This window comes from Daphnia carinata, chromosome 1 (genome assembly GCF_022539665.2).
Source record: "Daphnia carinata strain CSIRO-1 chromosome 1, CSIRO_AGI_Dcar_HiC_V3, whole genome shotgun sequence".
NCBI classification, from domain to species: domain Eukaryota; kingdom Metazoa; phylum Arthropoda; class Branchiopoda; order Diplostraca; family Daphniidae; genus Daphnia; species Daphnia carinata.
In genome coordinates, this window is record NC_081331.1 from 4,593,819 (window position 1) to 4,608,197 (window position 14,379).

The 14,379-nt window shown below is 40.6% G+C and overlaps 1 protein-coding gene across 2 annotated transcripts; it reads left to right on the forward strand.

The window, feature by feature from the left end:
• The first annotated feature begins 2,135 nt into the window (after positions 1-2,135).
• On the forward strand, positions 2,136-11,260 carry LOC130691841 (uncharacterized). 2 transcript variants are annotated; one of them, XR_009001315.1, is made up of 9 exons: positions 2,136-2,272; positions 3,132-3,297; positions 5,444-5,927; positions 7,312-7,425; positions 8,345-8,459; positions 8,539-8,645; positions 8,743-8,891; positions 9,293-9,427; positions 10,418-10,557. XR_009001315.1 is itself a non-coding variant. In XM_057514843.1 (9 exons), the coding sequence occupies exons 1-9, from the start codon at positions 2,266-2,268 to the stop codon at positions 10,601-10,603; spliced, it is 1,467 nt and encodes a 488-aa protein (XP_057370826.1). In that variant the 5' UTR covers positions 2,136-2,265; the 3' UTR covers positions 10,604-11,260. The 2 variants fall into 2 exon arrangements, 1 of the variants encoding a protein (XP_057370826.1); XM_057514843.1 differs by having other exon boundaries at positions 8,739-8,891; positions 10,418-11,260.
• The last annotated feature ends 3,119 nt before the right edge of the window (positions 11,261-14,379 follow it).

Consider the following 14,379-nt stretch of genomic DNA (forward strand, 5'->3'; position numbering starts at 1 on the left):
AAAGCGAAATGTTTGATCTCTCTCTCTCTCTACTTTTCCTGTTCAAGTTCAATAGACCCCGAAACGGGAGTTGCGCTAAACTTGTTCCCCTTTCTCCCTATGTCTTCATTCTTCGCCAACAACGTTTGGAATTTGAACGATTATTTTCTTAATTTCTTTTATGAACGCGTAAAATGTTGTCATCAGTTTTGTCGAAACAAGTAAGTCATTAAAGAATGAATTCTCAGAAAATTAAGATGCTCGCTAAAGTTCTGGCTTTATTTTCTTCCTCCCCACTGTCTGTGTGTGTTTTTGCGTTTTTTGATTGTCGGTCGTAAAATGAAACTACGCGTTGTAATAAGAAACAGAGAAACGAAAACAAACAAGCGATATAGAAACACACTCGGGTATTCTTGTTAAATGTAGGCTAAAAAAACCAACATAGTTGGCACACCTCCAACTGATTCTTAGAAACCATTAGGAACTGTGTTGATGATGATAAAAAAAAAAGAGGAACATGAAAAACTATTAGATCGACATGACTTCTATTGGTGCCGGGATCTAAAAAGAAAAAAGTCCGTGCCGGACATCCAAAGAACATGGAAGGAATCATAATAATATGAAAAAGAAAGAGAGAACTTTCTTTGTGTTGACGTTGGCTTTCCCCAACGAGCCAAAGTTGGACATGAGAGCTGACCATCGTCCAGCGACTATTCACGAGACAAGGTGCACAAAAGTCCCGAAATGATTAAGAATGACAAGAGGAACAAAAAGAAAAGGATAGAAAAAGAAGAAGAAGAAAAAGTAACAAGGCGATTCATTTGAGATGTAATCGGCAAAGGTAAGTGGCCTGTTAAGGATTGAAATGAAAGGGCCAAGGATGTCCAAGTTCAGTCATGTCCGTGAACGGGAACGAGAAGCTCCGCCGACCGTTGCAAAACGAAGCTCTCTCTCTGACCATGTATATAGCATAGAGTCATTTAAGCATTTTTTTTCTTCTTCTTATGATAATGCTATAATCATTAAAGTAAGAACAGCCTCAGTGCCGTGAGAAGCTTTCCGCATTGAACACGAATGAAAAATTTCAAACAAAAAATGAGGTTGATGTGGCCCCGAAAATGGGATTCAAAAGGCGCTTTTTTTTTCTCTTTTAAAAGAAAAATGCACTTGCATAACATAAGAAAGGGATACGAACATGTTAGCCCCCCCAACAGGCGTATGTAGCGCTCCATTGCTACAAAGAGGGAACAAGTGAAGAGAAAGTTGAACGGTTCTCAGCAACACCGACGCCTGACGTCGTTTTTCTTTCTTTCTCGTTTGTTGTTGCCGAAATTTGTAATTTGGTCTTGTGTTGCCTTATTTTTGGTTGTTCATTGCTTCCCCACTTTGCCAGTCGACTTGACACAAAGAAGAGAAATAAAAAAAAAGAGCCGAACCACAAGGACATTTTAGAACGAAAGAAGTAACATCATTATATATCTGAAACTAGTACAAAGAGTCACAGAGTAAATCGATATAGCATGCTTGATTGTACCACCATGCTATTTTTTTATCTTAAGTTATAACTATTAAGTAAAAAGAGCTGAAGGGAATCTTTTTGATTTCGAGTTTTTTTCGTTAACCAGAAACCAATTCGGCTAAAACCACAATCATTTTCTTCTGATTAACATTGTGAAATCGTGGCCAACAAGAATTTATGTACATTATCATTATATATATATATATATTTTGTTGGCTTCCTCGCCAACAGCAATAAAAAATGATGTTCTTTAAACAATTTTTGTAAAATAAAAAGAAAGAGCTGAAGAGGAGGCTTTCATTTTGCATAGATACTGGTGATGTGTGGTGTATGGCAGAGGAGCCATTATGCATCGCAACGGGATGAGAGATAAACTAATGGCGAAGGAACTTTCAAAACTTACCCGTTATCATAGCCGTCCAGCAGCAGGAAATCAGCATCCCGTGTCCGTCTGTCTTCGAACTCGTCAAAACGAAAATGTTTAGTTAAATCGGTCAGATGATGTAATAGAAATACTAGCACACACACACTAGTATTTAAAATACGAAAGGGGAAAAAAAATGAGGCTAAAACTCATCCTTCAAACGCGGACCCAGTGATCTCTGGCCCAGCGACGACAAGAGGTCGCTTGATTTCGGCCCGATCATGTTCCAAAAGATTGATGGAGTCGTTTAAACAGTGAAGCAGCAACTACCATAGAGTGCCTTCCGATCCTTGCGGCTATTGCGAAGAGAAGAGAAAATAAAACAAAATTCGACAAAGAGAAAATGACCGGTAAAAAGACGTCCTCGTAATATTATGTTGCTATAGCTTTTACGTATATTATTGCCTTAGCATTATAGAGCCAAAGATATATAATTCCCTATTGTTAACGGTGGCTCTTGGCGTGTAGTGACGTGGAATGGCGATTAATTGCCCCCTTCCGTGTCTCTTCTGGTGAGAAGGCGCCGCAAATTTTTGCAGCCAGGGCAACTTGTTCTCCTTTTGAACGTTGAATACGGCATGATGCTAATCGCGCCGTATTCAAATGTAGACACTGTGGCCTCTTTAGAATTTTTCAGCATCTTTGTTTTCTTCTTTTTTTTTTTTTCTTCTCTCAGTTATTTACGACCAGACGAGCCAACAGGAAAATATTTGAAATGAAGCCATTGGTTGATGTTCTTCTCTATTGCATTTTTTTGTCTTCTCTGTTGGTGGCCGTATATTTTGAATCATAAAATGATGAAACGTCCTCTAGAGAAACGAAAACGCAATGATAGGTCTAGTTAAGAGTTGATGTTCGTCACGCTATCGCTAAAAATTATTGATGATGTTTTGCGTAAGCCCGTTCCCGTTCGGCGGGCAGCTCCACGCACGTTTGGCAACACTCTGTTTCCCCTACACATTTTAATCGTTTTTTGTTTTACGTTGAAGAGAGGCGAAAGCGCCCAGCGTAAACTTGGTCAAGTTTTCTAGCCGATTGAGCAACGCTTCGCGTGATTGTTTCGCTCTTTTGCGTCGAGCTTGGCTCATTAAAAAAACATGGGAGAAATTGTAAAGAGAAACACGATAATGCTGGCGTGTTGCTATTTATTCAAATCGAGAGAATTACGTATTCAAATATCTTTGTTCATCGACGATTGATGTTTGACAGGTATCGATGTGAAGATGATTCGCCTGGTGGTGTTCGCTTCCCTCTTTGGTGTCGCAGTTTTGTGCGTCCTTGCAGTCTGCGCGTTTCTTCTTCACAGACACTTGACTAGCAGCATACGAAAATGGAAGTTACCTTCTCTGCCCACTACCGCCCGCATCAAAATCAGGTATTAGCAAATTGCCCCAACACGTTCACGGATAAACCGCAGAATGACACAGTAAAAAAAAAAAAAAAAAGAAGAGGGAAGAGACAGAGCGTGAACAACAAACGAACGAAAATTCTCATGTCGATTTCGAATTCGTCAGCCGCGTAAAAAAAAATTTCCCGCAAAATGGACGTATCGAATTTACGCATCGGCTATTTCCCAACCAGGTAAACGGGCCAGAAAAAGTAAAAAAAAAAAAAAAAAACTTTCTACAATAACGCGCGCAACCAAACGACAGGCATTAAAAATACTGAAAGAATATAACAACAACCACGCCTCTACCATCCGATAGCGTCGAAGTGGCAACAAGACACACACGTCGAGCGTGTCTGTGGTGAAGAACGGAACAATACATTAAATCAGGAAAACACACGCCAAAAAAAAAAAAAAAGCAGTTCACCTGGAACTACAAACACAAGTATAAAAATAAAGCGGGCAGTAGTAACAGCAGACACAAGAATGGGCCGTCAATAAGCCCTGGGCAGTCGTCAAACGTTATCCGGGTTACACACAGGAAAGCCTAGGTTCTCTCTCTCTTTTATGCAAGTTAGTGAAGGATGGTCTTTTATTTTTTTTTTTTTTTTTTTTTTGCTTGTGATTATTTAGAAACTCGCGTCGACGATTCCACTCAATATGTTGAAAAAGTCACATGTATACACGCACGTGTAATAGAGAGTTGAGAGATTTAATAGTGGAACGATACGCAATTATCTTCAAGGACTGTAATCATCTTTTTTTAAGTTGAACGAGCCGTTGTCATAGACTTTGAAGGAACATGAAAAAAAGTTTCTGACATTGCGGAATTAGAAAAAAAAGTGAATGGCATTTTGCAGTAAATCCACACGTATGCATAACGTCATCGTCAAGGACTTTGCCAACACACCAAAAACTCTCCAATTTGCAATCGCAAATCTTCCTTTTCAATTTCTGTGATGTGCGCAATTAGCGAGACCCCAATCAGTAGAATCATTTTTTTTTCTCTCTCTCCGTAATTTCAATAATATTCCCTAATTACGCGGCCCACATCGTGCCTTACCATTCCAACCGCACGCAATAACCTTATTAAATCTTGTTTCCCTCCTTTCCTTTTTAAACTGAAAAAGACGTGGGCCGCTGGAACAAAATGCACGTAGATAAAAGCTCCCCCTCTATTCAAAAGAACAATATATATAGCCCTTCATCACGAGAAAGAGAGGGTGGCATAGGGTTTGCTTTTTTTTTTTTGCACAAAGTGTCAAGGTACGTTGCATTTGAAATCGTCCGTGCAACCTCATCCCACTTTGCTTGCCTCCACGCGTCTATTGCGATTCCATTATCCTCGGCCGTTGCGATTCGGATACTGGGACACACGGGTATAGAAATCGTGGGCGTTGTTCTGCTGACTGCTATTGACTCACGCAACAAGTTGCACACGCGTGAGAGAAGGGGATGCCAACGGATACGAAGGTGCTAAGAAATGTATACGGTACCGTTACGTCAGCTAAAGAAAATAGCCAAGACGAAGAAACGCGCAGACTTTTGAAAAGAGATATCCGGTCAGCCCCTTGACACGTTTCCAATACTGCGCTTCTTTAAAAAAAAAATAAGAATCAAGTCAATAAAGAACCCGTGAAAGGTGGATTCAGCAAGCAAGGCACACGGTCAATAAACCTGGAACTATAGACGCGCTAAAAAGAAACGTCGACGTGAAGAATGTCCAACTCTTTTCAGTCGTCTCTTTAAAACATTTTTCCCTTTTTCTATGGGAAATGGGTTTCCAGTTGTGGGCCTCATAATGGCGGCGTTTCAAAATGTTCAAAGTTTCACTAACAACAACCCACGAAAGAATTTCAGCCTTTTTTTTTTTGCAGATTTCTGTAACGGATGGGGTTATTCAATGAAAGAAAAAGACCCGGTTCATCGTTCATACTGAATCGAGTTGACAACAACAACAACAACAAAAAAAAAACGATAGTCTGTTCTAGGAATCTACTAAAGAATACAGGCGTTGTGTTCTGTCATTGTTGACTTCAGACTTTGTTCAACAGACTGATCAAACCGTGTTTTGTTTTTTTTATTTCCTTTTTTATTTGTTCCATGTGTATGGACAACGGTTTCATATTAAAAGTGGCAGCCCTCTGGATACAGACGCTCACATTAAGCTACTCCATCAGCAGCCGCGTTTAAGTGGATCCGGAATGACGATGGCCGAAATGAGCCCTCTGGTACGTCACAAACAGTTGTGCAATTTCAAACAAGTCGAAGCTGATCCACAGCCGATGGGTAGCTGCAATACTTTGACGACTCAGCATCAAGTTGCATCATCAACGAAGACCCTCATCCGGCCGTTGAGTCAATCAGCGCAGTACCTGGCACGGCCAAGTTCACAGATGTTCCAGCAGACGTCGTTGACCAATCTGATCGGAAACGATGACACTAGCGACAGCAATCAAGGTCACGGGCGCAACATTGACGATTGCCAACAGACACCACAAGTGGAACTCACTTTGGTTTACGTCTCCGCTTCCGCCCAGCTCTTGGTGCACATCCACCAACTATCGAACGTGACACTCGTCCGTTACGGCAAGGAATCGAGCAACGTTACAGTCAAAGTAAATGATTGTGTTATATGGTATGTACGTAAATATGTGTAACACGCGCATCGCGCAATAGCAATTACGACAGCCACAATGGCTTCCCTCATTTCCAATGTCTCACATTGCGACTCGCCTGAACTCCACCACCCGATCCGGCCCAATTTCATCGGAAAAACCCCAACGACCAAGAGATTTCCAATCGTTTCTTTTGTTCTCTGTGTAGTTTTTTTTTTAAGGGTTCAATCATCAAAATGAAGTTGAAGAAACATTCAGCGATTCACCCTACATAGGAATCGGAACTAGGTTGCGTTTTAAAAGACTGGCCTGTTAGGTCTCTCTATCCGGATTTCTCGAATTGGACCGCCTCTTGATTACAGGTGAGGCGCTGCCGAGAGAGTTTAGCTGGTTAGTGGCCGTCTCGAAAGGGCAGAAATGTGAGGGATACAAACAGCGTAAATCAGTGCACAGCGTAAGGCGGTCTACAATTAACGAAGCCTCGCCGTTCAGTATCACCAGGCAATGGCTATATAGTCGGCGATAAAAATAATTGGCTCCGTTTTTGAACGTTTGAGCAAAGAATTCCATCATACATTATCGTGTCCGTTTTTATTTTCGAGCCATCTTTGATGAGACGAAGCAAATTCGGAATTCTTTGCATTATTTCAAGATCATTAGCCTGCTGGCCAGTCAGTTAAACGAAGTTAAATAATACAACCGTTAGAAGCACCTGACCTCTGCGGAATTCTTTCAGACATGGGGGAGGGGAGGGATTCATCGAAAACGGCCAACAATTTCCGAATTATACAAGGCCATCACATTTCTCTTGTTCCTACTATGCAAATCTGGAATTCACAGTACAAAGTTTTTTTTTCTAAGCTCGGCAGTCATCAACTATTTTTTTTTTTATATATATATTTTTGCGCACGTGTGTGTCTTTGCTATTTAAAAAATGGTCGGTTACAAAGTCGATGACGTTTGATATTCTCATCGGCTACCGTTTTGACAACCGCAATGACGAGCCCGCAATGTTATTAGATGACGTATAGATACTGTGCATTACTGGCTGTGATAGAGAGTTTGACGTGGGGCAGAGAGAGATTGACGAGATGTATAGAAACCTAATCCGGTGATTGGTTATATTGCGGTCCTTCTATAAGAGAAAACCAACGTGATTCTTTTTTTTTTTTCTCTAATTTTGTTGTTAGACTAGGGCATACACAATGCCGTTACATACAACGAACTAGTGGGGAATTTTCTCCGACTTCAAAGAAAAAAAAAAGAAAGAGAGTAAATAACAAAAGTCTTGTGGTTATTCATCCAATCCGCTCTTCTTGTTTTTGTTTTTTTCTTTTTTAAAATAAATATCTATTGGATCGACTTTCCCGCGGTTTGTTAACAGGTAGCGTTGGATGGCCGCATCAGGCGAGTTTTTCGTTCCGTTCTGATTGCTCCCGTCAGTTCATCAATTGGCCAGCCGACGAAATCGCAGCAGCCGCAACAACGGTGCGCACAGGTGAGTCTTTTTACTTCAATTCCCGCCGCTAGATGGATAATGAATATCACGGTCGGGAGCCGCAACCAATTCATTACCATAAATAATTTAAGAAAAAAAAATGAGAAACATTGATAACAAATCCTCAGTCTACAAAAGAATGCCGTTTCATTTTTTTTTTCTTTTTGTATCTTTCGCTTCTTCTCTTCGATGCCTATTGTCATTTGATAAATTTTTATTGTTGCTCATTCTGTTGCCCCGTGGACATCAATTGTCGATTAACAAGCCCCTCCACCTCCGTGGGTATTGTTTGAGATCGAAACGATTGCCTTCATTGTTTCTTCTGATCCGCTTTTCTTATTCGTTTTACCTTATTTTTTTCTTTGTTTTGCTGTGGGACACAACGGCCGTAATAGCCGGATAGGATGACCAACTTTTGTACATCTTCCGGGTTCTTCGTTTTTTTTTTTGTTGTCTTTCGCGACAGTAAAAAAATCAGAAACCCTTTTTTGCGCGTTTTTTTTTTTGGTGAAGCCTTTCTTTTTCCTTTGAAAAACTTTTAGAAAACACGTGGAATTTGTGAAATGACCATTTCCCAAAGCGATCCATTCGAGGGTTCATAAAAGAGAAAACACTCGTACGTAGACTTCTCTTTCTACTGCCATACAATTTGGATTGCCCATTTGTATCAATCGCATTGTTTGCATATACCGCCAAAAAATGGCCATTCTATGTTATTATCTTCCCTTTTTTTATTTTTTATTTTTACTTTTTTTTTTCTTGCGGCTCAATGGTTTCGCTAGTTTCCATGTCGGCTTATTAATTCGCAGACTATCGAAGCCTCGGGGATCTTGTGGGATCGAGAAAAAGGAGTACAGACGCTCAATAAAATAACTATGTATTAGGAAGCGAATGTAAAAAAAGAATAAATCTGTTTCAGGTATTCAAGTTTGCTGACGTCACGACCGACGACCTGCTGAACGGACATTTGATCATAACTATTTACCTGGGGCGAGGGCGATGGAAAAGCGACAAGAAAATTGGGTTCTTTAATGGTAATGAAAGAATTTTATTTATTTTTTTTTTTTTTCAATTGTATCGTAACAAATATCTCAAATTCCTTTTCGTTGACAGTCCGCCTCGGGGAAATGGCGCTAGCTGACGGTGTCCCTCAGTCCCGCACGGGATTTCTGAGTCACGACAAACCGGACGGCGTAGGTAAAAATAAAAAGGACGCTCAGGTAGATTGATGAACCAGTTATTCTTGATTCCAAACTCGACAGTGAGAGCTGCACAATTTCTTTCTCTTTCATTTTTGTTTGTGATACTATAAGACAGAACCGTGTCGACGGATCACGGGGGTGTCCGAACTGGGCCAGCTTCTTATTTCTCTCCGACGGGAGCAACACTCTACCGCTGGAACTTTGTCGTTTCGACTCAAAATCCTGGTACACCGAGCTCACGGATTGCCACCAACCAAAACTGTGGTATATATTTCTTCAATTTATTTTTTAAATTGAATTAATAAAATCCGTATAGCGTACGGGATATCAACGCACGCGCTTTTGCGGCCTGTAACGAAAAGTAGCTCAATATAATTTACATGAAAGTTCTTGACACTTTTATTTCCCTCCTTCTTTTGCTGAGGCAAAAATATGCGTTGTGCCACTTATCTTTTAAAACATCCTTGTAGGCTGGAAGCGAGAGAGGAGGCGCACCTTTTTTTCATTGGTGCTAATAATCCTATCTCGCTTTCTTGTTCATCTTTTTTCTAGCATGACACATTTTACATGACATAATTACTGTTAACAGACGGAACTATGTAATGCAATTATTCTTGCCCTTTTTTTTCATCTGCTTTGCATATGATGCGCGTGACTGTGGCCAGTTTGAACCCGAGTATATCGTCGTGGTCAACGCCTCCTATCCTGATGGAGGATCTGAAATAAAAGAAACCAAGCCTGCGAGGGGAAAAGCTCCTGAATGGAACCAGACCATAGAATTCGATGTAACTGATCGACCGGTAAGAGAATGAAAAAAAAAAAAAACAATTTTATAATTTTTGTTTTCATCGTCATTAAGCGCTTTAAGGTCCACGGGGGATGTCAGGATGGCGTAGCCCCAATATCTATCTGAATATATAATACCGTGATCAAACAAAGGCCAGCAAGATGATAATACCTGAACCGTTTCACTCGCCCAACTTTCCTATCGATCATGTTTCTAATTATTCTTGGCTAAGGGGAGAAGTAAAGGTGTAGGGGAAAAGAAAGAGTGGCCGTCTGAGTGCGTTCCAAGACAAAAGTTTGTGATCAATAATAGGATTATGATGGCCTTTCTACGAAAAACAAATTCAGGCCAGATTAAGTATGTCGATAACGAACATTTTCGAGGGGGGTTGTCTGGGAAAAACACGCGTAATGCAATAAACATTCTTGGCTTCGTTATTACAATAGCCTTTTGGAACGAGGTGATTGTGTTTGGTGAATTTGAATTGCGAATTAGCGCGCCTACGTAAAGCTGTGATTCAGCACACCCCAGAAACATTAAAGGCCCACATCGCAAAGCAAAAATTTCTCAGTTAACCTCGTTTCCTTTTGTCTTCGTTGGTCCCTTTGAAAATAAAAAATTTCGAAATCCAAGAGACCGATTCATTCGTTTTACGCAGGCTTATGCCATCTGGCGTTTGTAGAATCAGGCTTCGTATCTCTGTGTCTTGCATAACTTTATTTTAAAAACGCCCGCAAACTTGCGCAACGGCACGGCGGGCAAAGAAAACGGTTGAACGAAGTGCGCACGGGCACAATTCATAAATACCTGTCGATATGGTGTGGATATCAGCTACCAACATTTCAAGTCGATATACAGAGTGTCTTGACAGATAAGTTTGATTAGCTGATTGACGAAGATTGTATAAGGAAAGAAAAATAGGATTAACTTAATCGTTTTTAATTATAACAAATACTGACAGGTTAAATCTTTGTTTATTATTTTTATTTCGGTATCGTGACAGATCGCGTCGTGCTGGCTTCATTTGGTGCTTATGCGGAAGACGAAGAAGGGCCACAGTCCCAATGCGACTGTTGGTCACCTGACCCTCGGCGCAAATTCGACGCCCGACGGCGAACGCCATTGGCAGTCTCTTGTCAATACTCACGATGTGGAAATTCCGCAATGGCATCGCCTAACATCCCGCTAGTTTACTCTACGTTTTTGAACCAAGACTGGCAATATCCTTGATGTTTTTATTAAATCAAATCTGTGTGGTCATCGAGCAAATGAAAATCAAATTATTCTCCCCCCCCCCCATCTTTTCCAGCTTTCTCTCATTCGTTATTCATTTGAAACCATCACATAAAAAATTCATTAGACTGTCATTCCAGATGTTATACGGGCATGAACTGATTATTTTAATCTTGTAATCAACGGAATGGTTCAAAGTCAAGGTGTACAAGATGTCGGCCAGGAGAAAGTTGGAAGATAAATTTCGTTTTTGATGTTATACTCTTGAATGTCTGACAAGTTGCATCCCATTTCGAAATTCATTCCGTCACATTTGTTATTACATTTCGTTGGCCTATATATTTAGTCCGTTTCGTAGAGGGTGTTGAAAAATGTAAGGTCGCATTCAAATTGGAGGTGAGTGGTGAAACAAACAACACGTAAACGACTCGAGTAATTGAAAATCAGGCTCCTTAGAACGAATTTCAACTCGTTAAACAGTTAAATGGCATCGTGACTGAAACGACCCCCGTCAACAAGAAAACGACCGTGTTGTTATTGTAACACAAATGAAGGGTAAGGGTTCATCCGTTGGCACATCAGTTCATCGCTCATAAAAGAACCGTTGTATTCCCACTTAAATAAGCTGTAATTTCAAAATGTATCGAATAAATAACACGTTGAATTGCGTGCAAAGTATCGAAAGATTTCCGCTTTACACACGAACTCATCATTTTGCGACTCATGTAGGCAAACAATGTGATTGTAGGCCAACGAGGACTTGTAGCATATCGTCGGAGTGTCTAATCGGTTCACGCCCACCGAATTGGCAAAACTCAGCAAGGTTGCGTAATCGAGGACACTCGTTTCGCCGCATCAGCAAAATAAGTACGAAAAATGTACCCCAAAGATGTGGAAAGACTCCTTTGGGGCACGGGCTGCAATCCGCCGTCTGTTTACGTAGATGAAAAAAAAAAATAAAGTAAATTCGTGAAATGGCGAGTTCCTTTCACATGGGAACTGATTGTATCTTTCGGACCCCTTCGGGACGGTTAGAACAAGGCCGCAACGACGTTGTGTCGGAGCGGAAAGGTCGAAAAACTCTTGTCAGGGAATCAGATTTTTTAAGACGTTTTTATAAACGAAACACTGACTACGTTAATAATCAACAATGATATACGCCAAGTATTCAGAGAGTTCCATACGCTCAAGGACACAAGGAAGTTGTTTTTCCTTTTAATTACATGTGTCGAAATGACGAACACGCCCATTTTCTAGAGAAATTCTATGGCGACATCCTTTACGACGTCCGCCCCGTTATGTATTCAATTTCAGGAAAAACTATACTCTGTAGTGTATCTCTATGGAGAGGGAGGATGTCGCAAGATGTTTGCGATAGTCCGACTAATGTGCACCGATTGATTGTGTGTCTATATCATTTAGTTTATAGGTCAGCCACAACGTACAAGATCGGTAGCTATGTTTTTTTTTTTACTCTTTGTTTGATGGATAGCACGTCTGAATAGATTATATCATTCGTGTAGACTGTGATCTGATGAAACGCGAAATGAGACTAGAAGAACAAGCGTTCAACTCGACTTGTGTTGTCTCATTTGTTTATTTTGACGAGTGAATTCCCAGCCGATAAAGAAAGAGCATCGGGTTCGGTACTGGTTTCTCCCATTTTTTAAAATTCAGTTTGGTCGGATCGATATTCAAACAATGTGGCAGATAACGTGATTAACGTCATACATCCCGTTTGGAACGAAGAATTGTTACGCTCGCGTTTATTGCGTACCTGCTTCAACAGATTAGCCTCGCATTTATGCATTTCCCGACGTTGAGATCTGAAAAACACTATGCAAATTTTTCTGCCCTCTCGCCTTATGTGACGAAATAGGTTCTTCCCCTTCATCATTCCATGTTGCTCGAATCCCCATGTTAGGCCAGGCCAGTGGCTTGTTTGTGTTCAGACTACCAAATTACACTTGGGCAAAGGGGAATCCCGTTGCCTTCCAGCGAACAAACGCTAAAGGCTTGCCAAACTTGTTCTGCATCAATTAGACGTCTGTGGATGCGGATCAAGTCACAGCTATTGAAAAAAATCCAGCTTTTCAACGCTGTTTGAATGATTGGGCATAAATAAAAGAAGCCGGCCGAGTAATGCGAGACGGCCTGATAACACAATAACGCATTAAGTGGATGTTGGGCGTTGCACGTGCCTCTAACCAGTGCCGAACGCTACGTAACATTGCGTCAATTTTCAAGGCCAATTTACATTTTATTTTTGTGAATTTCATTTTCAACCAAGTCACGCTATATCTCTTGCATCTTGTTATTTCATTTCCCGGACAGACGAAAAACGATTCAGCAATCGCATGCTGTGAAAGCTTTTAAAACATAGGTTTTTCAAAAAATTTGTTTTCATCCGGTGGAGGAAAGAATGACAAGGTCAATCCCGACTTCTTTTCGTGAACCCTTTTGATGTAAAAACCAACAGTTTGCTTCGCTTGCATTTATCATAGTACTACCTGTACCTTTCATTGTTTTTTGATGACCTTCTCGTTCTTCCTACAAACCGCCAACGCATTTTCAAATTATTGACAGAAAGGAATATGACAAAGACGTTCATTTGTTCTTCAGCAGAACATTCGATTAACTTTTGTTAGATGCGTAAATTGTTGTGCTCCAGATCTGTTCATACATGGACATGTAATGCCCTTGGTCTGCCGAATATTCGAGGGGCCTAAGTCAATTCCAGACCCAAACAGCGTCAGGCAGTATGATGTGGAGAAAATTCAAAAACGGAATGAAAGGAAAAATTCCAGGAATTATTCAGACAGGTTTTGGGTCGCGTCATCGTCGAACAATAACGAATAGCGATGGCGTGTAAGAATTTGTCATCAAACACTTGTCAGAATGAAGATGTTGTTTCTCGAGTGAAAGTCCCATATAGCCAGCCAAATGATTCGACTTGGATTTTCAAAAAACTCGTTTGAGTCCGAGGGAGTGCCACATTCTTTCGACTCTTTCATTTGAGTGAAGTGTGTCACCAAGTTACAGCATCAAGAAAACGTGCGTCGTTGTGTAACTGACACAATAACGATGATCGACTGTGCTATCTAGTGCCTCTATTGATTGGTCGTATCCTGCGAGAAATTCAAAAGACGGTCATTATCTAGATGTTGATATCTCGATTGCAGAACAGGTGCGCAGCTTCCCAATTAAATGGCGTACCCGCAGTGAGGCTGATGATGCTGGCTGATGCGGCTGATGAGAACGAAGAAGAAGTACATTTTTACGTACAAGTCATGACCGGACAATTTCTAGTTAATTTTCTTCTCCTTTCCTCTCTACTTTGTATTCTCTCTTGTTCTATTTCAATAGATATACTCAACATGTTACATTGCTCCGGGTTGATTACGGCCAATTCGGCTGATTATGCTGAACAACACAGGAAAAATAAAGGCGCAGAAAAAAGATCAAGGGCATTTTGCATTTTTCTTCTGAACAACAAGCGGCTTCTTTTTTGTCTCATTTTAACCGCTAGTTCTATTTTCTTTCTCGCTCTCTCCGTCTCCCTTCTTTTGTGTTCAAAAAATAAATTACTTTTATTTTTGAAATCTTTTGTTTAGGGTGTGGTGATTCCAGAAAATGAAGCCCGGCAATCAAAACGATCCGTTCGTTCTAAGAGAATCACCAAATTTACATCGAATAAAGATGAGTAAGAAGAAGAAAGAAGTGAAATGAAAA

Bases quoted from the DNA above. Each gene is read 5' to 3' on its own strand.
- LOC130691841 (XM_057514843.1), top strand. The intron at 8,460-8,538 runs GTAATGAAAGAA...TTTCGTTGACAG, and splicing joins GAAAATTGGGTTCTTTAATG to TCCGCCTCGGGGAAATGGCG. The intron at 9,428-10,417 runs GTAAGAGAATGA...GTATCGTGACAG, and splicing joins TCGATGTAACTGATCGACCG to ATCGCGTCGTGCTGGCTTCA.